This window comes from Lutra lutra, chromosome 5 (genome assembly GCF_902655055.1).
Source record: "Lutra lutra chromosome 5, mLutLut1.2, whole genome shotgun sequence".
In the NCBI taxonomy this organism is placed as follows: Eukaryota; Metazoa; Chordata; class Mammalia; order Carnivora; family Mustelidae; genus Lutra; species Lutra lutra.
The window spans coordinates 79225531-79248900 of NC_062282.1; the positions used below are offsets into that span (position 1 = coordinate 79225531).

Here is a 23370-nt window from a genome sequence, read left to right on the forward strand (position 1 = left end):
GTTCAGAAATCCCGGGAAGAGCCGCTGTGGGAACGCTGCCGCAGCTCCCTAAAGTACTCGAAATCTCCAGCTAATGAGGCATCGGGGCCCTGATCACAAGGCACCGAAGGGGGCTGTTTTCCAAAAGGCGGCGGTCTAGGAGTCCTAATCCCCTGTAGGTTCAAACTGTCACAGTTGTTCTCAGGAGTAAATTTTAACCACCAGAAACTCCTGCCCCACAAATTTCCCTGTGTGATCTAGCCAGGTGGAACTCTCGAACCTCACCTCTGTCTACGGCCCTGCACATTTATACTCTCTAGGCTCAGTAACTAGTGTTGATTTCCTTTCAGTACTTAGGTCAGGTTAAGAATCTCACTGGAGCCTCCACAACCCTGAGATTTCCTAGTTGTACTACCTATTATCTTCTACCTCATTTAATGCTTGTTCATCTCCCCTTCTGAAGGTGGAACCCATATTTTATATCCACACTGTCTAGCACACAGACCTCAGAAAATACATTTGTTGAAAGAATAAAATCAGATTTCCACCACACCAAGTCCTCATGTGACTACAGGCAGCCACCAACACCAAGCAGAGACACAGACACTCACCTCACACAGGTGTTAACCCCCAACCCTGTCCCAGGCCCAATATACTCACACCCAGTGAGGTCACTGAGGGATTTTTATTTGTACTGATTTTGCTATAAAGTGTTGCTGAGGTAGAGCCAACTGTCCAGGGCCAGACAGGGGCAAGGAACATGGGGACCCAGGGAAAGGACAGCCAGGGGCCTGGGTTGTGGTGCAGGGCCTCTCAGTCATCCCTATAAACATTTAATAAACTGGGCAATAAACAGAGGGTAGGCAAGAGCCAGAGGAGCAGGCAGAAAAGGCTTCAAGGAGTGAGAGGCTACAGGCCCCTCGAGAATGAAGGGGTACAGAGTTGGGTATGGACCCAGAGCCTCCTTACCCAGTCCTGGATTAATTTAGGGCATATGGAGCAGAGAGGGCTTCAGGCGAAAGGCATCAAGAAAAGAGAAGACACCCCGCTTTCGAGGGGCTGCCCCTGCACCCCCAACCCCTCCTTTGAGCAGGGGGAGCGGCAGGGGACCTCCTGGGGAATCCACGGAGCTGGTCCGCTTGAGCCGCAGGCGGGCACGGGCCTGGGCACCCCAGGCCTTGCCTCGAGCTGCAGAGGCCACAAGACACTTCTGGTACTGAACCTAGGGAAAAGGGGAATGTGAGGATCCAGCTCCTTTCTGCCCCTGGACTCCCTGAAAGCTTCTGCAGAAGAGGCAACTGGCCATGGCTTCAGTCTGGTAGTCGAATAAAGCTGGTAGTCGGCCCCAACTGGAGCCCCTACAGCATTCCCAGGGAGCTCAATAACAGAAACAGAAAATTTGACATTTACTGAGCATTTAAGGAGAGCTAGATACTGCGCTACATGCTTTACATAACCTAACTTAATCCAAAGTTATTTATGAGGTGTTATCACCATTTTGCAAAAGGGGAAATTTTGGTTCAGAGAGATTATACATGACTTGCCCAAGGTCACCTAGGCAAAAAAATGATAGAACTGGAATTCAAACTTACCTATAATATACCTTAAGTTGTCTTCCTGATCCACAAACTTAAATTCACTGCTCAAAACCTTTCAATGGCTCAGAGTAACTTGGGACAAATAAACTCATGACCACAATCTCTAAGTTCTTCCCTGACTCAATGTTTTTTTCTGCCCCCTTCTCTCACTTCATTTGTCGCTCCAGATACACTAGATTCTTTTAGATACCGTAATCCACTCATATTGCTCTCATCTTCACAACTGGGCGTCCTTGTATTTGGCACACCTTCTGTCCCAATCCCCTTTACCTAACTTCTTCCTCGGACCTTCAACTCTCAGCTCTCTATCAACTCTTCCAGGTGGCCTTAAGGAATGGGCGGTCTCCTCCATCTTCCTGTGGTGTACAACTGCCTTCTGGTCTGTCTCTGATCTAACCTGAGTGTTCTGTGAGGGATCAAGTATGGTGCCTGGTACCCTGCAGGCACTCACGTTTGTTAAGGAAAGAGTAAGATGAATTCAGACTGCAAGCATCCCACATTCCAGTGCCCACAGATGTCAGGAAATAACCTGAGACAAACAGGAGAAATAGTGCCCACCCTACTGCGAACAGCCCCTACACAATTCAGCTGAATGTTAAAATTTGTATGTGTGGACCCAGTGCCAGAGGTTCTGCTATTTTAAGAGAAACAGGAATAGCAATTAATACGTGAGATGTCCTAGCTCTAAATATTAGCAACTAACTCAAACTTACTAAAAACAGCATGAGGGCCAAACTACAATCAGCCATGGGATTACTCGTTTGTGATTTCTGGAGGTTGCCAATCCCGAGCCCCAGTCACCAGTACAGAGCAGCTGCAGGGCAACCCCACCTACCCATTCCCACCCAAAACTCACCATGCAAGCCGCCTGCACAGCTTCAGAGAGTCCCCCTGCGTGGGGCTGGCACCAGAAGGCTGCACACTGGAAGCTCTGACGGCCCAGGTCAGCAATGAGGCCAAAAGTGTGAGGGTCACGACCAACGCCAATGAAGGTCATGAGGCGCACAGGGCACTGCCATAGTGGTTCCTCCTCAGCACCAGCTTCTGCCTGCCCACACCAGGCCTGGTCACTAGAGGACCAGGCACTGGCTGGACCCAGTGAGCTCTTCCAATAGCATGCAATGAGCCCCTCAGCATCCCTCCCACCCCCTCCACAGCCCCCAACTTCACCTTCTTCTGGTACCTGAATGGGATGTGCAGTCATTAGAGAGTCAGACACACTGAGCATGGCAGGGACCCAGGAATCCTGGTCCCCCCGGGTGGTGAGGGTACCAATGGCCTCATTCAGCACGTCCATGCCTGGGGGGGACATGCCCACCATAATGTCTCCCAGACATAAAGAAAGAAGGGATCTACAGGGAGTGTCTAGGCCCCTCTCACTGACTTGGGATTCAGAGAGATGGCAATGGAAGGGCTGGGGCTGGGTTTAGAATCCTGAGTTGGGAAGGATCGCCCATTCTAGACCAGATAGGGCCATGGGAGCACTCTGAGAAATGATGGTAGATCCTACCATACCCACCTTCCCCAACCTCATGTAGCCCACCTCCTCAGCCAGCTCAGTCCTCACCCATGGCTTTGTTGACTGGCAAGGTCCCCATGTACAGTGCCTCATACTTCTGAGCAGCCTGACTCACTGCATCCAGCAGCTCCACTGAAACGCACACACAGCAAGTTGGCCTGGGCACTCTCTCAATGACCCCCTCACCCACCCTTCTGAGAACTGGAGACAGAAGAAGGAAGGCCATGGATGCTCCTTCAATTCAGAGTTTGGGATCCCTGGAACCAGTACACATCAGAAGTCCCGCATCTCCAGGGAAGGACTAAACTACAACAACTAAGCAACCCAGACTTTCACGGAAGTAGCCTCTTACTGTAATGCAGGACCTTCCTCTCCATACCTTGCCGTGGTAGGTCTTCAGGGGAGATGGGGTCTAGGGAGGAGCAAGGGGAATCACCATTGACACCCACTCGCTCTGACAAGATCTGAAACACAATGCAACCAGCAGGAGATTAAGGGAGAGGGGAACTGAGGTTAAGGCAACCAATACTTCCCTGACCCAACTACCCTGGAAGCTTCACACCAGCTCCATACCCACATTCCCTGCCCCACTCTTGGCTCTTACCTGGGCACAGAGCCCATGCAGGGCACTGGCGATGGCCTTGGCAGGGACATCACAGCGAAACACATGGCACTTGAGCATACAGCTGTCTTTGTCACCCGCCACAAAAGCGAAGTCCCTGGCAGGGTCAGAGATGGGGCTGGGGCAGGGGCAGAAACTGGGGTAGGGTAGAGGCTGGGTAGGAAAAGGGACCTGTAGTGTCTGCAGGAGACTGGAAAGTCAGGCAAGGAACATGGTGTGGATAGAATCGGGAGGTCAGGGCTGGGGTTCAAGGCACTAGGCTGTCGCTCACCTGTCACTGTTCCGGAAGCATGTGGGAGCACAGGAGAGAATCAGCCCAGCCTCTCAGGCTCTCCCCCATCCGTCCCTGCTGAGCTGGGCCCACCCTCCCCAACCAGAGCTGGACCAGGCAGGGGAGGCAGAGCTTGGGTCCATGTCAGAGGATCTGTGTCCAGGGGTTCAAGTACAGAGGATCAGCATCAGTGGGGATCACAGCCTGCAGGAGGGAGGGAGGAGCAACTCTCACTTGGGGGGATGTAGGGGTCCTCACCGGCCCTTGGAGCTGCCCACACCCCACACACGGATGTGCACCAGAGGTTGGCAGTGGATCAGACTATGGTCCAGAGGATTCACCAGGCTCATGGCATCCTTCTTTAGGATCATCAGCATGTTCTGGCCCTGCAAAGGAAAGGTCAGTCCAGAGCTCAGATGAAAGTGGCTGCCACCAAGAACAGGCAATTCAGCAACGACTCTCTCCGCTAGGCCCTGGGCTGAATCCCTTGAAGGGCCAGCCAGCTCACCTCGCCCCAGGCACCATCTGGGGGCTGGCTGCGGCTACGGCTGCGAGTCTGGGCCAGTTGCTGGATGCAGTTATTGACTGCAATACTGCTCTTTCCTGGTACCAGATCCTCTTCGGGTACCTCTACCCAACCCAGGGAGTGGACTGCAAAGCACTGACGGGTTAGGGGAAAGGACAGGAGGGCCATGAGTGAGTGGAGGCAGATGTGGAAGTGGAACAGGAAGTAGAGTAGGATGGCAGATGTCGTGAGTTCCACACACATAAACCTTCTGGTACCCACTCCTTTCACCCTTCATCACCTCTTCTCAGCCCAGTCCCACCCCTAACCTTTCCCTTGAAACAATCCAGAACAATCCACCACCTCCAAAACCATTTCTTGGGCCCTCAGGCCCAAGACACTACCTTAGCCCCTGGCTCCATGCTCTGGATGTAGGATTCCTCACCATACCAGGACAGAGAGTTCCTGGAAGAGAGCAAAGCTTATAAAGTGACCACACTTCCTACACAAGGGACAGTGGGGAAGCCCTGGCTAAGCAATGGGCATGAAATGTGGGATAAGACCCAGAACACAGTACCCCAAATACAAAACCAGAGTGGGAGAGGGCCCAGGATGTATTAAATAAATGTAACACTGAGTGTGGTTTAAATTCAAACAAAAACTCAAAACTTAGAACATAGAAAAAAGTTGCAAACGGGGAACAGGATCCAAAACATGGACCAGAACCCCAAATTGAGATAAGACTCTCTAAAACACAGGACAGGCACTCCCATGGAAAGAGCTTAGTACAGTGGCCAAGATCTAGAACATGATTTACCAGTACGCAGAATAGGGAAGAACACGTAACAAAACATACAGCAACACAGAGTCTTAACTCAAGAAATGGGACAGAGCTAAGAACCTGGGCTTAAAGGCAGAATGAGAGTCCAGTTGCATCCCTGAATGCCATGGAACCCCAAGTCTTTCATTTGGCCTGGCCTATCCCTGTTACCTGCGGTCCAGTGAGCTCTCCAGGCTGGAGAAGGATCTCCCCTTGGGGGGCCGAAGTCCCCAAATCCTCTCTGTCCTCTGTAAAAAGGGAACTAAGTCAGTGTGGCGGCAGTAGGCCTAGATCCACGTGAGGGCTCAGCCTCCCTCCTCACACTCCACCTACCGTGCCTGGGTCCTCTCCATCTCCTGTTTCCCAGGTTGGGCGCTGCCACTGGGTGCTGCCACTGGGTACATGCCAATAGTAAGTACCTGCAGCATCGCGTATCTTCCTCCAGCCAGGGGGCAGTCCTGGCTCCCCCTCAAGACTCTGGTCCCCCCACAAGTCATCTACAGGAACATGGGATGGGGAGAGGAATCACGAGATTGGAGAGGAAAGGCATATTGGTGGGTTCAGAATAACCCTGACAGAAGCCTCCCTCCGGGGCTCCCAGATGGCTCAATCCGTTAAACTGCAGCCTTCCCCTCAGGTCATGATCTCAGGGTCCTGGAATCAGCCCCACGTGGGACTTCCTGCTTAGCAGGGAGCCTGCTTTTCCCTTTCCTCTCTGCTTGTGCTTTCTCTCTCAAATTAATAAATTAAAATTAAAAAATGAAAGAACCCTCCCTCCATCCCAAACGGGACAATCCTTAGGATGGAGGACCAGGAGGTCCTTTAGAGTGCAAAGATCCAGGGTTCATTTGTCCCCTGATCCTCACCCTGAGATATACCCCGTCAACTCCCTCATTCCCCCTCAGCACCCATCCTCCCATCGGGCCCCTCCGTGCACACCATCGCAGTTGACCAGAATGATGGCCAGCATGTAATCCTTGCCCAGCATAGCCCCGACCGCGTCCCCGCCGGCTTTTGCCCGCCCGCAATCTCAGCCCAGCTCGACCTCCGGAGCTGCTGCGCCCACAAGCCCAGCCTCTCTGCGCTGGCCAGGCCAAAGCGCGCCGCAAAAATACGAGCTTGGGTAAGAGCCGGATCTCAGGGGAGGGAGAGGACAAGCCTGAGGAGCACCGCCCGCCAAGGGGTGGCGCGTGTAAACAGGCCTCTGGATCGCCAAGGGGGTCGGTGTTTCCGAGAGTGGCTCGGGGAAAGACGCACCGACACCAAAGCCCCCGCTGACATCACGACGCAACTGTGAGCTCATCAAGGGGCGGACGACCAGAAAGACGAACGTGCGCAGGGCGCCCATAAGGACCAATGAGTTCATCGCGCCCGGGACGTGTGAGCGCGGACACACAAATTGTGTCGCGCCGGACGGGTCACGTGAGAGTACGTGAAAGAATGAGACCACAGGGGCTCCGGCGAGGGGAGAGCACCGGCACCCTTTCCAAAAATGCCCCGGAAGTGCCTCCGCCCTCAGTAAAGATGGCCGTAGCACTTGGCAAGTGGGAGGCGGGGCTGCGCCTGCGCCACAAGTTCGGCGGGGAAGATGGCGGATGACAAGGTGAGTGAACGTGGGGGTTATCTGCAAAATGGGGTGGTTTTCACACCGTTCTGGTCCTTGGGAGAGGCGACACTGGAGCCTCTCGCGTAGAGGTGCCCTTTATGGGGTTTTTACTCTTGTCGGGTTTATACTCTTGCGACTGGCTCAACACCGGGGAGTGGAGTAGCGGAGCACTACACGAGGCAAGCAGATCCGGACATCTCCCGGGTGTCCTCTCCTGGGACCCTCACAATCCTAAATTACTGGCACACACTAAGACACACTCACCCTGACACATCCTCACCCTTTTGCGTTCCCCAGCCCCCCGAAATTTCATGTCTAGAAACACGATGTTTCCAAGCCACAAGGATACGCACATTCTCATTCAAACTCTCTTGCGCTTATACTGAATTTCATACTTCGAGATGATCAGAGCCACTCAGTTCATTTACCCGCACTTCTGCAGACAGCCACCCAACCCGCACCCCAGCTAGCGCATCCAGTCACACGTTCAGTTTGGGAAGTCCGGGCAGAAATCAGATTTACCCCAAGGGCATCCAGGAAACTGCCTCACGCCATTATTCACTCTCAGTCTGAAGTTCAGCACCATCCGCATATTTACTAAGTACTTACCAGTCTTTATGTTGGGCTTGGGGATCCAGTAGGCAAGACGAGCTGGTTGCCACTTTCAGGCAGCCTATAATCGAGGCAGTCAGCCTGGTAAATCTAATTGAAAGTGTCCTAGCTGTTCATCTTGCCTCCCTACACACTTCTTGCTCTATAAAATTCTGTAATGGTTTTCACAGATGCCGATCCCAGCTATCACGCCCTCTGTGGCCCCCATGGGAATTCACTTTTGAATGTCTTTTCTTCGTTACCACTATCATCTCAGGAAATTTTTACTTTTTATTTTTTAAGATTTTATTTATTTGACAGAGATCACAAGTAGGCGGGGGGGGGGGGGGGGGGTGGGAAGCAGGCTTCCCGCTGAGCAGAGAGCCTGATGCAGGGCTCAATCCCAGGACAGGAGATCATGACCTGAGCAGAGGCCCAACCCACTGAGCCACCCAGGCGCCCCTCAGGAAGTTTTTATAAGATGAGATTTCTCATGCTCACAGCCCCATCCACCCAGCCTCTGATAGACCTGAGCAGGGAATGGGGCTGCGTTAACCTGCTGGAGCCCACTTCTTTTTTGTTCTAGGATTCTCTGCCCAAGCTTAAGGACCTGGCATTTCTAAAGAACCAGCTGGAACGCCTGCAGCAGCGTGTAGAAGACGAAGTCAGCAGTGGTGTGAGCCAGGTAAAGTTGCATGCACCTGCCTACCACTCCCCCACCCCCCCCCACCTGACTCCCCATCCCACCACCCTTGGGATGCATTGCCCTATACGCTTTTGAATGGGTACTAAAGATTTATTCAGCAAATGGTTATTGAGGTGGGTTCTCTGTGACCCCAAGGAAAATTTCCCTAAGAAAATGACGAAAAAAAAAACCAGAAAATGACACTTGAACTGGCATCTTAAGTAGAAATTAACTAGGTAAAGAGGAGAGGAGAGAACATTTCAGGCAGATGAAACAATATATGCAAAGCTCTCATGGTTGGAGGTAGCATGATGAACATGGGGAGTAAAAATAGTTTAACTTTGGCTGCAGTAATGCAGAGCATGATAGGAAGTGAGGTTGGAGAAGCAGACGGGTCCGATTCCTCTGTAGGTTTGTGGGGGTAGGATTCTGTCCTTGGAGTCTTCTAACCACGGTGTTCTGAGATTGTGTGATGAGGACTTCTAGGTTCTTTTTCTGCCTCCAGAACCTTGAGAAAATCTTTGGAGACAATACTGCAGCTTTTTAGAGTAAGGGGGAGCTAGTGGTGGGATGCTCTAGGACCAGCTTGAGTAGATCTAGGGCCAGCTTGAGAAGGGAGACCCTGGCTGAGTTTCTTCCTTCATTTTACTCCACAGGATGGCTCGCTCATGTCCTCCCCATTCCTCAAGGGCTTCTTAGCCGGCTATGTGGTAGCCAAACTGAGGGCATCCGCAGTATTGGGCTTTGCTGTGGGTACCTGCACTGGCATCTACGCAGCTCAGGCATATGCCGTGCCCAATGTGGAGAAGACATTGAGGGACTATCTTCGGTCATTGCGAAAGGGGCCTGACTAACTCTGGATCCCATGGGGGAGGAAGGATGAGCACCTCGGGCCTGCAGGTAGAGGTCTTTCAACTACAGACACCATATTTGGCTTCCCCACTTGTCACCCTTTTGCCATCTCCAACTTGCCCACAGCCTTCATCCTTGCTTTCCTTCCTGCAGAGGGTAAAGAGTGGCTTATCAGCCACCAGTTTGGACGCCCCTCCTTAACCCCATGGGACTGGCCCCAAGACTGTGGCTTTTAGGGCCACCAGCCCCTTCCTCTTCCAGCCCTGACTGTGGAGTTTGCAGCTGACTCAGATTCTCAGTATTCTGTCTAGCGATGTCCCACAACTCCTCCCTCCTAGGCGCTGGCTCCATACTGATTTTACCCAAATGTGTTCCAATTCCTGCTGCCCCCTTGCTAGCTACCCAGGCCAGCCAGGGTCTGGTTTGGGCATGAGCGTAGAGGACGGGGGTACACCAGGCCTGGGCCGTCCCAGGCAGGCCCGCTGGACCCTGATGCTACTCCTGTCCACTGCCATGTACGGTGCTCATGCCCCATTACTGGCACTGTGCCATGTGAATGGCAGAGTGCCCTTTCGGCCCTCCTCAGCTGTGCTGCTGACAGAGCTGACGAAGCTACTGTTGTGCGCCTTCTCCCTCTTGGTGGGCTGGCAAGCATGGCCCCAGGGGGCCCCACCATGGCGCCAGGCTGCCCCCTTTGCACTATCAGCCCTACTCTACGGCGCTAACAACAACCTGGTGATTTATCTTCAACGTTACATGGACCCCAGCACCTACCAAGTGCTGAGCAATCTCAAGATCGGAAGCACGGCCCTGTTCTACTGCCTCTGTCTCCGGCACCGCCTCTCTGCCCGCCAGGGCTTAGCACTACTGCTGCTGATGGCAGCGGGGGCCTGCTATGCAGCTGGTGGCCTCCAGGACCCTGGGAACACACTTCCTGGACCGCCTTCAGCAGCTGCTGCTGGCCCCATGCCCCTGCATGTCACTCCACTGGGACTGCTGCTTCTCATCTTGTACTGCCTCATCTCAGGCCTGTCGTCCGTGTACACAGAACTGCTTATGAAGCGACAGCGGCTGCCCCTCGCCCTTCAGAACCTCTTCCTCTACACTTTCGGTGTGCTCCTGAACCTAGGTCTGCATGCAGGTGGTGGCCCCGGCCCGGGCCTCCTGGAGGGCTTCTCCGGATGGGCAGCGCTGGTGGTGCTGAGCCAGGCACTGAATGGACTGCTCATGTCAGCTGTCATGAAGCACGGCAGCAGCATCACACGCCTGTTCGTTGTGTCCTGCTCACTGGTGGTCAATGCCGTGCTCTCAGCAGCCCTATTGCGGCTGCAGCTCACGGCTGCCTTCTTCCTGGCCACGCTGCTCATTGGTCTGGCTGTGCGTCTCTATTATGGCAGTCACTAGTCCCTGACCCCCTCCACCCAGACTCCTGACTCCGTAGATAGGGCACCGCCGTCAGAGCCACCTCCCAGGCCTCCCAACCCTTCCTCAGAAGCCAGCCCTGTAACAAGTGCCTTGTGACAAAAGCTGGGGAGATGAGAGCAGCCAGGTTAGTCCCTGGAGGTGGGTGAACGAAGGGTTACTTCAGGAGACTTAAACACTGGGTTTGAGCAAAGAAACGTCTCAGAAGTTCATCCACACTAAGGATTGGGGGAGCATCAATACCTAGGCCTTAGAAATGACTCCACCCCCAATGGAGGAGGCTCCCTGCCTCATCTTGCATGAATGCAGTTTTTTGAAGTGGGGCATGGGCAACAGTTGGCTTTCCTTGCCACCAGCGGTCACCGCAGCAGACCCATTGCTCCCAGGCCTGGTATGGGGTACTCCAGCCCAGCTTTGGTACATGACTCCCTCATTAGAGACATTCATCCCTCACTGTAAGGCAGGAAAGCCCGATTGCCACCCCTTTTATTCCAATCACCGAGGCCACCCTTCCAAGCTCCCCTAGCTCCAGCAACACCTGGAGACAATGCCCCATGCTCCCTCCAAAGTGCTGCTCTCCACACCCACCCAGCCTTTGTTCTGGAAACCCCAGAGAGGGCTGGAGCTTGACTCATCTCAGGGAATGTTGCCCCTGGGCCCTGGCTTAAGGCTACACTCCTGACCTCTCTGCTCACCCCAAGGGCCCTTTCAAAGCCCACTGCCCCTTCTGCAGCTCCTAGGAGGTACCATTCTTCTCACTCTGGGTCCTGCCTCTGCCTGGCAGTGTCCCAGCTCTCAACAGTTTAGGGAAGCTCTGCACAGAGTGACCTGGAACCAGGCACAGGGAAATTTGGTGTCGCTCAATCAGTGTCTCTTAACTATGTAAGCAATAAAGTCTTAATAAAGTGTTCTGGGGTGCAGGTGGTTCCTGCAGTTGGCTATGATAGTCCTGCGCCTTCTGTGCCGTGTAGCTTCACTCAAACATAATTTTGTTCATCTTGGACCTTGAATGTCTTAATGCTGGAGTAACTTACAGACTAGGAGAAAATACTATTTTCTCCTGGTTGTTGCCAGGAGCATTATTTCCTTCAGGGCTCCATGGAGTAGAGACTGTTCTCTGTCATAGAACTTTACAAATTTCTCTGAAGCATAAAACTAGGGTGCTGGGGAATTTGGAGGGATTCTTGGGAATAGAAGGTACTGGTCCTGGCAAGACAAACTAGATTTTAGGATAGAGAACTCATGGGTTCAGTGTGGTTTTGATTCTCATTTCCTCTGGTTCTGTCATTGATACTCTTTTGTGTCATCTCTCCTCATGGCCAGAAGAACATTATCCCTGCTTCTGTGGGAGAATACCTACTAAACTTAAATTAAAAAAAAAAAAAAAAGAGGGAAAAAGTGAGACCTATTGGAGAATCTTAGAAAGTAGGGTAGGGTCTAGGAATCTTTTTTTTTTTTTTCTTGTTCTTTAATAAACTCTCTAAATGTACACACTGCATCTTGTGAACCACTGTCTGCAGTGTAGAACTATGGTCAGCCTGGCTTGAATTCGAATTCTGGCTCTGTCACTTATTAGCTGACTGTGCTTGGGCAATTACTTAACCTTTCCAAGCCTTAGTTGCCTTAGCCTTACCTCTGAAATGGGGGTCAAATGGTACCTACCACTATATAGCGTAGCAGGAAAGGCTAAAATGAAGTCACGGGTATTAGGCGCCTAACAGGGACTGGCACAGTGAGACCTGGTTAGTGGTATTGTTAATTATCCATAATGAAGGTTAGCTTGGTGGTTGTGTCCCCCCTCCCTCTCCCTTCTAAGCCCCTTAAGAATGGAGAGAAAGGAAGCAGCTGTTGCAGGATTACTGATCATCAGATCCCTCCCCAGGGCAGCAATCTGCCAATGATTGGCCTCAGCCTAATCTACTCCCTGCTGAAGCTGCTGGTTCTGGGCTTGGAGCTCCTGGTTCTGCGTGGCCAGGTTGATGTTGTCTTGTAGGACACCAGCCAGTAGGCTGCGGTGGTGATGCTCTGTGGTCATGGCCTGCTCCTCCCACAGCCTTCGCCAGGCTCGGAATACCTGTGCCCAGATTGAGAGATGCTTGTCAGCCAGTCAGCCTTGGAACCATTTTAAGGCCTGACTTCTGACCTCACTGACCTGCAGCATGTGGCGTGTCTGAGCTCGGGCAGCCTGCACGTGCAGGTCATAGAGGGCTGCGAGGTCCTGCTCCGCAGTGTCCTGCTCTGCTTGAAGGGCCTCCAGCCGCAGTCTCAGCATCGTCTGCTCCCGGAACCATCTCTGCCTCTCCTTGGAGGCCTTCAGTGATAATACATATTCTTTGTTCAGTGCTACCTGTGTGCCAGGCTCTCTTCTAAACACTTCATGTGTATTATTTCACTTTCTCCAGTGAAAAAACCATATGGGGTAGTTGCCATTTTAGTTTTCCAAATCGGGTACATAGATCAGAGAAGTGACCTAACCTGCACAAATTCACATGGCTAGTGAGGGACAGAACTGAGATGACAAATGCCTTTCAGTGGTTTGCTGTCACTCTTAGGGTAAAGTCCAAATTCAGGGGCATGGCACACACTGGTCTCTTTAGTCTCACCTCTGACCCTGCACCTGCCAGGACCCGCCAGATGGACAATTTGTTCGACCCAGACTGTACTTTGCTACTGCTTCCCTCTGGACTTTTGCTCATACAGTATTGTCCTCAGAACATATCTGCACCACCTCCATGGACACAAGTTTTGTTTCTGAATTTGCTCAAACAAGTTATATTTACTCAGTGCCTCTATGTGATGGTACAGACTGCCCAAGCGGAGCTCAGTCTAGTAAATTCCTCTGGCTGATCTGTTTTTTTGTCTCTGGTAAATGCCATCTTTTATGATCCACTCCAGCCTGGGTCAGGCACACCTCTTTGTTCCCATAAGCCCTTAGCTCCCTGCATCACAGTACTTAGCACTGAAAATCACTTCATCTGTCCCCCACAAAGCTGTGAAGACCATGAGAGAGGGTATGGCCCAGTCTATTGTGATTGAGGCTGGATTCCACCCCCAGCAGAGTGCCTGGACCAATTAGAAGCTTCAAGTCCCCTACCTGACCCTCCTTACCTCCTTTCCAACCACCAGGGCTTTGACCTGGTCACCTGCCACCACCTCCTCCTGTCCCAAACGCTTCAGTTCCTCTTGGATCCATATTTGGTGCTGTTCGTGCAGTCTCTTCCTCTGGGCCTGGGCCAAGAAGAACTGCAAGGCCACATCTGGGACCTGCCAGGCCTAGGTGGCGTCAGTCTAGGCTTAGAAGCCATGTGTGTTCACAGCTTTGGGACTAAGGGTCCAGCTTTTCAACAGAACCCCACTACCAGGGCTGCTCCCAGAACTACATCCAGGACCTACTGGCCTATAAGGGCCTGGAACCTGGACAGAGACTTGGAGGTCAGAGGGAGAAAGGAGAGTTACTGGCTCTGCCAATAGGTACCATGGAGGCCTGAAGGATTCTATACCCTTAATGTGACCCAGTAGGAAAATAGCCTTCCTATGCCCCCTCCCCCTTAGGAATCACATAGGCTTTTGGGTCTTCTTTTTGCCAGAAGCTCTGTATTCCTTCCTGATGCTGGGACAGAGAAGCAGTAGCTACATTAACTGGGCTCTGCAACTCCACTCTCCCAACAACTTCCAGCTGTTCTGGGGCACGTGAGGTATATTACCTGTTCCTCAGAGTCCCTAAGAGGATGATTTTGGTGGAGTCCAAGTCCTAGAGATGCTGTTATTCCTACCACTGGAAGAAAATGCAGTTAAGCCCAGTAAAGGTGGAGGAGATACCCAGCTTCACCCCAAACTCCAAACCCACCTTTGGGCTCTCCCTGGAATCCTGGGCTGTGGCTTGCTGTTAAATCTATGACCTGCTGAGAATAAAGTAGGAGTGAGAATTCCATATTCTTCCTCCCAGGATACTGTGAATTAAGCTCAGGGCTTTAAAATCAGACAGATCGCTGTGCCAGCCCCTCCACGTCTCAGCTGTGTGACCTCAGGCGGATGACTAGTGTTTTGAATCCATGTAAAATAGAGCTGACAAAATTTGTAGAGAGCATGAAATAAGATAATGCACCCAAAGCACAAGTGGCAGGCACTGCTCAATAAATGGGAGCTTCCCTACCTAATTCCCAGAGCTCAGGGCTAGAAAAACAAGTTGTAAGGAAATAGGAAAAGGGAAGGACCAGGAGGTGGACAGGAGCAGCCGTCCAGGGACACAGTGTCAAATCCTGGAGGACAGTGTCCCCTGCTGCACAGGAGAGGCCATGCACTCTAAACTGATGCAAAAGTACCATATTGAGTCTAAAGACTTGGGCATGTTTGCCCTTCTGCTACCTTTGATTGTATCAATGACCCCGAGATGCTCAGATCCCTTCTCTGAGCCGCCGTTTGCTCACCTGAAAAATGTAAGCAGTGTTGTCTTCTCTGCTTAAAAAAATTCTATGTTTTCCCCATTGACCTTCAAGATGAAGTCCAAATATCTCAATAAATTCACAAAGCCCTTTATAAACTGACCCCCACTTCACCCCTTTTTTCCCAACTTCATTACTTAATCCTTCTCTCTTGACTCTTCCTCAAACTATTCTCCAGCAAAATGAGCCACTTGCAGTCTCCCAAAGAGATCAAGCTCTCCCTTATTTTTTCAAGACTTTGCCTATTATATTCTGTGCCTAGAATGTTCTTCACCTCCTTCGGGAATCAACTTCCTCCATGAAATGTTCCTTCCTTCTCTTGCCAAGACTAACTTAGATGACCCCATAGAACCCTGTGTTGATAGGGCCTTCAAAGCACTGATGATGGTGTTAAAAATTGTTTCTTTCCAGAAATTATAAACTCCATGAGGACAGGGATTTCCCAGGGTCTGCATAGCACTATGCCTGACACGTAGTGAGAAGTCAATAAATGTCTGGGAATCAGTAAATAGTGAACGAAGGAAGGGCCACCTCATAGTGCTCTGTGAAAGCAGACATCAATGGGGCTCCTAAGAGGTGGAACAAGAAGACCTACCTGTAGTTCTGGGAGCCTCACAGCCTCAGCTTTTACCCTTTTGAGCATCTGGCTCCCTGGGCGCCGGCTCCAGGCTTTTACTACCTATGGAGAGGGGGTTTAAGGTAGGCTCTAGCCATTGCTCTCTGGGGCACCTCCAGGCCTCACTTTGCTTACCTGCAATTCTCGCAATGCCCTGCCCAACTGGCTGAGCCCACTATCCGTCAGGTTGTCTCCAAGGAGGCCTGAACGCAGGCTCTTCAGGCCAGCCCGGCGGGCCCGGGCCTCTTCTACTGCATCCCACAGGGTGGGCCTCACCTGTTTCGCCTGCATCCTCCTTCCCTTGGCCCCCAACAGAGCAGCCCAGAGCAAGCTCGGGGAGCCACCTAGTGAGGGGACATTCAAAGTGAATCACTCCTTCTGGATTCCAAAGCACACTGCCTGTAATACTTTTAATTTTTACTAATAGCATTATTTATAAAAAGAGCTAATACCTATCAGGTGTTTATGTGTACTTGGTGGCACTGTGCTAAGGCTTTTCATGGATTCCCTTTTTTTATCCACATAATGCTTCAATGCAACTCTTATTTGTCTTACTCCCACATTTTCCAGATGAAGCAAATGAAGCTCAGAGAAGTCAAGGAATTTCCTGATAGTAGCAGAGCTGAAATTTAAGTCCAGTTCTGTCTGGCCTTAAGGCCTGGGCCCTTAATCATGATACCAAACTGGCCAGTGGATAAACACACTTTTGTCCTTCACTGCTTTATCTTTGAAGGCATGAACTGCCCTAATTTATCCTCCTCACTCCACAGGGCCTGGCACAGTGCAAGGTCTGGGAGTATATTAATCAAATTAATTTGTGTTTGTTAGTTTGGGAGACAGAGAGCCAGGCTTCTTTTTCTTCTTCTTCTTCTTCTTTTTCTTCTTCTTCTTCTTTTTTTTTTTTTAAAGATTTTATTTATTTATTTGACAGAGAGATCACAAGTAGATGGAGAGGCAGGCAGATTGAGAGAGAGGGAAGCAGGCTCCCTGCTGAGCAGAGAGCCCGATGCGGGACTCGATCCCAGGACCCTGAGATCATGACCTGAGCCGAAGGCAGCAGCTTAACTCACTGAGCCACCCAGGCGCCCTTTTTTTACTTTTGTTATAGAAAATTTCAAACATATACAAAGTACAGGAAACCCATCTATTTACCACCCAGCTTCAATAATTATCAAATCTTAATCATTTTTGTTTGATCTGTACCCTCCAGTTGGCCTCCCCCACGTCTCTGACATCATATTTCACAGAGGCCTGATTTTTAATAAGTCTGTGAAAACAGGCAAGTTCTTTCCCTTCTCTGATCTTTCATTTCCTTGTTTATAAATTACACTTTCCTTTCTTTTTTTTTTTTTAAAGATTTTATTTATTATTTATTATTTATTTGACAGAGAGAGATCACAAGTAGACAGAGAGGCAGGCAGGCAGAGAGAGAGAGAGAGAGGGAAGCAGGCTCCCTGTCGAGCAGAGAGCCCGATGCGGGACTCGATCCCAGGACCCCGAGATCTTTTCTTTTTTTTTTTTTAAGATTTATTTATTTATTTGACAGAGAGAGATCACAAGTAGGTAGAGAGGCAAGCAGAGAGAGAGAGAGAGGAGGAAGCAGGCTCCCTGCTAAGCAAAGAGCCCGATGCGGGACTCGATCCCTGGACTCTGGGATCATGACCCGAGCTGAAGGCAGAGGCTTTAACCCACTGAGACACCCAGGTGCCCCATACGCTTCCCTTTCTTTCCTCATCTAAGTTATATGTGTCTCATGGAGTTGTGGTAAGAATAAAAGGCATTAGTGTAAAAATGCTTGGTAAACTGTTGAAAGTCTCTGAAGGATGGGGGGTTGCTTTTCTATTGGCCCTGCCTCTCCAGCCTTTGAAGCAATCTAGCCATCCCGGAACCTTTCTGAATCCTGGCCCTCCCAGAGGGTCAGGCTCTCTCTGCACTGCGGTTGGGACTGCAGCTGATTGGGTAAGAGGGTGGATCGGGCAAAAGTTAGATCCCAGAGCTTCCCCAAGAACCCCACACCCTCCCCTCAGGCCACCTTGAGTGTCCAGGCGAAGAAGAAGGCCACTGTAGTTGTTTCCTTCCAGGAGCCGCGAGACAATCCAGGGCAAGGAGCCCTCCACTTCCTCACCAATAACCTTACCAGCCAATACCTGCAGCAGGGGGCAATCTCTGCCCAAGGGAGGGAGGAAGAAAAGAGATGTCCTCTGATGGATAGGGAAAGAAACTGGCCCAAATCACATTCTGATGGAAAGATTGACTATTTCCAGTAACTTCTGTGCACCACCAGGCAGATTTGCAACCTTGAATAGATCTTTATTTTATTATTTTTAAAATTACACAATATATTCTCATAGTTCAAAATTTATTTTGTCTATTGGATAAGGGAATTGCATCCAGAATATTTAAAGAACTCTTACCACTCAGTAATAAAAGACTAATCACCCAATTAAAAATGGCAAAGCAAGGTGACATCCACAAAAATGGCAGAGTGGGGAACTCTGGGAGTCTGTCCTTTGTCAGAAAGGTCTGGCAAAAATGGTCAGAGTCAACCTTCCTAGAATTCGGGAGGACAATCCATGTCCCAGGCTTAGAGCAACCAAGTGATTGCTTCACTGGGAGAAAGCCAACCTAAATATGTTGAGCTCTCCGTGGTGTTATCACTTAACCCACCCCCAACCTCCTCCCCAGCACAGAGTTGGTCTTGAAGACAACAGTTTGCATTTCTGGTGGGGGTACTTGGCTCTGGAGAGAGCTGAGTAGATCTTGTTCCCAAGGAATTGTGTTTGTTGTTTTGGCTATTTAGGTTTTCCCCAAAAGGGCTTTGTATCACTTACCTTCTAATGCTCTCAGAGCAGAACAGCTATGCTAGAGGACAGTACCTCAAAACATTGAAAGATGAAAGAATGAGCAAAAATAACAGTTGGAGCAAAGAACAGATGCATGGAAAGACTGGGAGGAAAGAAAAGTTGAGGAGTGAGATTTTGGGGGAATAAGGAAAATTCCCACACACATTAGGGAACCTAGAAAGCCACACACATTCTGGGGCTGCCCTGGGTCTCTGCATCCATATTTCAGCCTCCCCACAAACCGCCACTCCCCAAAGTAGTCAGAAGACTCCATGAGACTTACAGGGCTCTGGGGAGCTGCAGGATCCTCAAGGCCCCTCGCCACATGCCCTGGATCCCAGGCCCCTCAGGAGGATCAGGCCCCGGGCAGGAAATGGTGACAGTGAGCAGAGAACAGTCCCTGTGGAGGAGAGGGTAGGATCAAGCCAAACACCTAAGGGACGGGGGTGGGAGGTGACAGGTGCCCTCTGTCCTCACCTGCCTTCATCGCCCGCAGCCTGCAAGTACAGCCCCGAGGCCACTCTTGAGTCAGACACCTCCACCTCACTGGCATTTTCCACTACCCTGGAGGAAGGGAGGCTGAGCTCAATTCCCAACCACCAGGGTCCTGTCCAGCCCCCAGAACCTCTGTGTGGGAAGCTAGATGGGATCCCAAGAGCCTGTGAGAATCATCCCTAAGGTTCCAAGCTCAGTATATCCCCTAAAAGTCTCTCATCTGTACAATCTCCTTTTTCCTCCTGTTATCTGACCAGTGAGGGAAACAGGCTAGTTGGAATTTCTCCATTTTGCAGATGGAGAAACTGAAGTTCTGCTCAGTGAGATGCTCAACTGTCCAAGGATGATAAGGACTGAGGTGAAGAGGCATAGAAGGATAGGGTAAGAAGAATGAGAGGATTAGGGATATGGGATGCAGGGAAGAGGAGGAGGGGGTGTGATAAGCATGACCCCAAGTTTATGGCAGTGGGGAGAAATCTCCAAGGGCTGGGTTTGGGGGTGTCAGCCCTGCTTTAAGACAAGCACCCTCAGATCCCCTTGGGCCCTAGATACTCACAAGTCCAGGGGGGACACATCTAGCACTGACAAGTTCTCTGTCCCTGGAGAGAGCAGGTCCCGAGTCTTCCCACAGGGGCTGAGCTGGAATCACGCAAGCACAACACTGGTTACACATAGAGCCTTTCCCAGGCTTCAGCGCACACGATCCTCCCGCTGGAGCCCTATGGGCCAATCAGGGCCCCCAAATTCAGTTATTTCAGGCAGGAAAAAGGAGACCTCAGGAGAGCCAAGCCCACACTGATGAGCAGCAGAATGAGTCTGGGCTTGAGCTTTTCTGGCTGCTCCCAAGCCTTGGGCACTTTCTGCCGCACAGCAGGGGCCTTGGTTCCCAGGCCCCCCTCCCTGCAGGGTCTCACCTGCACCAGGCTAAGGGTAGTAAGCACAGGATCAGGGTCCCTGGGGGGCAGAGCTTCCTCAAACAGCATCTGCAACAGCTAAAGTGGAGAAAGGGGTTCAGTAAGGATGCAGAAAGGTTGAATCCATAATTCAGCACTTCCTGAGGGTAAAGTCTGCACCTGGTTCTCCACTAGGTGCTACAGACACAGTCTCCAGGACAGAAAGAGCCCCAGCCCTCACGGTTTTCAGCCGGTCACATGAGTAGACATTTTCAGTGAGACCTGCTGTTTCCTATGGCAGGGGCCTATGACAAGTTTCTGAAGTAGCTATTTTGATTTCGGGGGCATTTTCATGAAGCCCTAAAAACAAAACTGTCAAGTTTATTATCAGTATTAAGAAAAACTGTGAAGATTAGGCCTCCCTGGATCTTTGATCTTTGCAAACCACCCCTCCCTGACCCTCACTCCATGGGACCCAGCTTCCCACCTTCCCTGACCTACCTCTCAGTCGCTGCCTAGATTGGACCCTGGCAATCTAGGACCTGTACGGACCGCAGTGTACTATAGGAACCCCAAGGAGGGGAATCTAATCCAGCTAGGAAGGGGAAGGGAAGTTTCTCAAAGGTATCGGGGAGGAAGGAACACCTGAGCCTCATGAGTCATGCCCGGTGGCTCCTCTGGGACTCACCTGAGGTACAAGCCGGGGTGTCTCTGCTTCCCGACCCCGAAGCAGTAGGGCCACACTGTACCCTCGGGCCACCAAGCCTAGTGTGGGCTGGACTCATACTAGCAGCTCCTGCTCAGCCTCCTACAGGGGACACAGACACACCCCCTGATCTCAGGTGCCCTGACCCAGTCTGTCCGAGCAAAAGGCTTGGGAAGCACTCAGCACTCCAGGATCTAGGAGCCTAAGGGCTCCCATGCTCCTCCCAGCTCCCTAAAACCCCCCTACCTGAGTGGCATCAGAGCCCAGGACTCTGTCAAAGGTGAGGCATTGTTCCTGTGGGGAGGGCTAGGCTCAGCATTGTCAGTCCTGTCTTCCCCAGCCCTCACCCGCACCCTATCCCATCTTTACCTGAGCATCTGGAGTACCCGGCTGAAGCAAGCGGATGCTCTTGGGCCCCTCCAGAAGGACTGTAAGGCCTGAGAAATACAGACTAGATATCAACTCTCAGAGGGAAAACTGCCAGCACTCCTAGGTCCTGCTCTCAACCTTGGCTTCAGTTTCCTAACCGTGCACGGGATCAGAGGCCCTGCGAGGCAGAGCTCCCTCAAACAGCATCTCAGGGCAGCAGCAGAAGCCGAAGCAGTAAAATGACCTCACCCTTCCCCTCTCCCAAGAGGCTCCCCTAGGCTGCACTCCCTCTAAGAATGAATGTGTAAGAATTTCTTACCTGATCCTCTTCGCCCTCCCTCTACTTCCACCACAACCATCAGCCTGGCCTGGGGGTTGACCATGAGGGCTGGGGGCAATGAGCTGTCCTGGCCCAAAGCAGCCCCTGCGCTAGCTGCCTCTCCACACTCCATGGCTTCTGTGCCTCTCCGATTCCCCTCAATAATTCATCTCCTTGACCTGAGTGAGGGCTCTGGGGAGGGCCTCTAAACAAAAACTTATCAAAGGAGGTGGCAGTCCCCTCCTTCCTTCCTTCTTTCATTCCTTCTTTCCTTTCTAAAATTTTATTTCTTTCTTTATTCATTTATTCATTCATTCATTCATCTTAGTGAATATAAGTGATAGAAGTTTATTCAGCAAGGAGGCAGAAAAAGCTCTCAGGAGTGAGAGGGGTCCTGACAGTGTTGCCCTCTTTCTTTTTCTTAAAAGATCTTATTTATTTATTTGAGAGAGAAAGAGAGCATAGGAACACAAACACCAGTCAGGGAGGGGCAGAGGGAGAGGGACAAACAGACCCCCTGCTGAGCAGGGAGCCCAGCAGGACCATGAGGATCATGACCTGAGGCAAAGTCAGACACCCAGGTATCCCAACAGTCCCCTCCTTTCTGAGTCAGAACATTGCATCAGATTCTTTTTTTTTCCTCACATATACAGCTGTAGAGAGAATAATATGATGATCCTCCAAGCACTCAGCTTCAGCAATTATCAACCAATGGTCAGTATTATCTCTTCTGGTCCCCTCCCCATCCCCTATGGATTTTTTTTTGAAGCAAATCCCAGACATTTTATGTGTCATCTATAGCTACTTCAGCTCATATTTACAGAAGATAACCACCCTTTAAAAAAAAAAAACCAAAAACAAGACAATGGCTTAATTTGGTGAGGATGAAGAGAAAGGGAACACCCTTACACTGTTGGTCAGAATGCAAACTGGTGCAGCCACTCTGGAAAACAGTATGAAGTTTCCCCAAAAAGTTAAAAATAGAACTACCCTATAATCCAGCATTTGCACTACTAGGTATTTATCCAAACGTTAGAAACATAGGGATTCAAGGGGACATGTGCACCCCAATGTTTATAGCAGCAATGTCCACAATAGCCAAACTATGGAAAGAGCCCAGATGCCTACTGACAGATGAATGGATGGGTATATATGACATCTTCTTTATCCATTCATCTGTCAGTAGACATCTGGGCGCGCGTTCTCTCTCCCCCCCCCCCGCGCGCGCACACACACACACACACACACACAGGAACATTACTCAGCTCTCAAAAAGAATGAAATTTTGTCATTCGCAATGACATGAATAGAATAGAGGATATTATGCTAAGTGGAATAAGTCAGTCAGAGAAAGACAAATATGATTTCTCTCGCATGGAATTTGAGGAACTGTTTAAAACAGATGAACACAGGGGAAGGAAAGGAAAAATAAGATAAAAACAGAAAGGCAGGCAAACCATAAGAGACTTAACTATAGGAAACAAACTGAGGGTTGCTCAAGGGGAGGTGGCTGGGGGCCTAAGGTAACTGGGTGATGGGCATTAAGGAGGACACTTGGTGTAATGAGCACTGGGTGTTATATGCAACTGATGAATCCTAAATTCTACCCCTGAAACTAATAATATACTATATGTTAATTAAATTGAATTGAAATTTAAGCAGATATTTTCTGTTTTTTTAAAGATTTTATTTATTTATTTGACAGAAGGTGAGATCACAAGTAGGCAGAGAGGCAGACAGAGAGAGAGGAGGAAGCCAGTTCCCTGCTGAGCAGAGAGACTGATGCCGGGCTCAATCCCAGGACCATGAGATCATGACCTGAGTCGAAGGCAGAGGCTTTAACCCACTGAGCCACCTAGGCACTCCAAAACTTAAACAGATTTAATGATGCCTTATGGAGATATAATACCTACATCATACATTTTACCCACTCAAAGTGAGTATTTCAATGGGTTTTACTATCACCATTTTAGAACATTCCCATCACTTTATAAAGAAACTTGGTTTCCTCTATTATCACCTCTCTAACCCCACCCTACTACAATCACTAAACAACCATTAATCTATTTTCTGTCTCTATAGATTTGGCTATTCTGGACATTCATATAAAACAAATGACATGGTCTGTGTTCTTTTTGTGATGGGCTTCTTTCACTCAGAATAATGTTTTCAAGGTTCATCCATACAGTAGCATGCATCAGTATTTCTTTCCTTTCT

At 50.4% G+C, this 23370-nt stretch overlaps 4 protein-coding genes and 1 long non-coding RNA gene across 13 annotated transcripts; 3 read left to right on the top strand and 2 right to left on the bottom strand.

Annotated features, from left to right (window-relative positions):
• Nucleotides 1-2: 2 nt before the first annotated feature.
• APBB3 (amyloid beta precursor protein binding family B member 3) lies at nt 3-6731 on the bottom strand. 8 transcript variants are annotated; one of them, XM_047729830.1, is made up of 13 exons: nt 6572-6731; nt 5648-5811; nt 5486-5562; nt 4899-4959; nt 4498-4650; nt 4248-4375; nt 3990-3995; nt 3701-3836; nt 3476-3560; nt 3145-3228; nt 2761-2876; nt 2434-2625; nt 3-152 (listed from the first exon to the last, which is right to left on the bottom strand). In XM_047729830.1, the coding sequence occupies exons 1-13, from the start codon at nt 6678-6680 to the stop codon at nt 3-5; spliced, it is 1461 nt and encodes a 486-aa protein (XP_047585786.1). In that variant the 5' UTR covers nt 6681-6731. The 8 variants fall into 8 exon arrangements, with proteins under 8 accessions (XP_047585786.1, XP_047585788.1, XP_047585780.1 ...); XM_047729832.1 differs by having other exon boundaries at nt 35-165; nt 6572-6727; XM_047729824.1 differs by lacking the exon at nt 3-152 and adding an exon at nt 646-1201 and having other exon boundaries at nt 6572-6722.
• Nucleotides 6732-6771: 40 nt separating this feature from the next.
• SLC35A4 (solute carrier family 35 member A4) lies at nt 6772-9077 on the top strand. The gene is made up of 3 exons (XM_047729837.1): nt 6772-6917; nt 8098-8196; nt 8853-9077. The coding sequence occupies exons 1-3, from the start codon at nt 6903-6905 to the stop codon at nt 9048-9050; spliced, it is 312 nt and encodes a 103-aa protein (XP_047585793.1). The 5' UTR covers nt 6772-6902; the 3' UTR covers nt 9051-9077.
• Nucleotides 9078-9408: 331 nt separating this feature from the next.
• Nucleotides 9409-11409, top strand: LOC125100042 (probable UDP-sugar transporter protein SLC35A4). Its single transcript, XM_047729835.1, has one exon. It carries the CDS (start codon nt 9415-9417, stop codon nt 10450-10452), a length of 1038 nt encoding a protein of 345 aa, XP_047585791.1. The 5' UTR covers nt 9409-9414; the 3' UTR covers nt 10453-11409.
• A 940-nt stretch (nt 11410-12349) lies between these two features.
• LOC125100041 (uncharacterized) lies at nt 12350-20655 on the bottom strand. 2 transcript variants are annotated; one of them, XM_047729833.1, is made up of 13 exons: nt 20448-20655; nt 19781-19858; nt 19423-19505; nt 18849-18935; nt 18655-18771; nt 17561-17694; nt 15664-15872; nt 15508-15591; nt 14318-14369; nt 14175-14245; nt 13579-13743; nt 12623-12781; nt 12350-12544 (listed from the first exon to the last, which is right to left on the bottom strand). In XM_047729833.1, the coding sequence occupies exons 2-13, from the start codon at nt 19847-19849 to the stop codon at nt 12383-12385; spliced, it is 1392 nt and encodes a 463-aa protein (XP_047585789.1). In that variant the 5' UTR covers nt 19850-19858; nt 20448-20655; the 3' UTR covers nt 12350-12382. The 2 variants fall into 2 exon arrangements, with proteins under 2 accessions (XP_047585789.1, XP_047585790.1); XM_047729834.1 differs by lacking the exon at nt 18849-18935 and having other exon boundaries at nt 14318-14372.
• On the top strand, nt 17254-21991 carry LOC125100046 (uncharacterized). Its single transcript, XR_007127425.1, has 2 exons — nt 17254-19247; nt 21807-21991. It is a non-coding gene; the product is annotated as an uncharacterized LOC125100046 (long non-coding RNA).
• The last annotated feature ends 1379 nt before the right edge of the window (nt 21992-23370 follow it).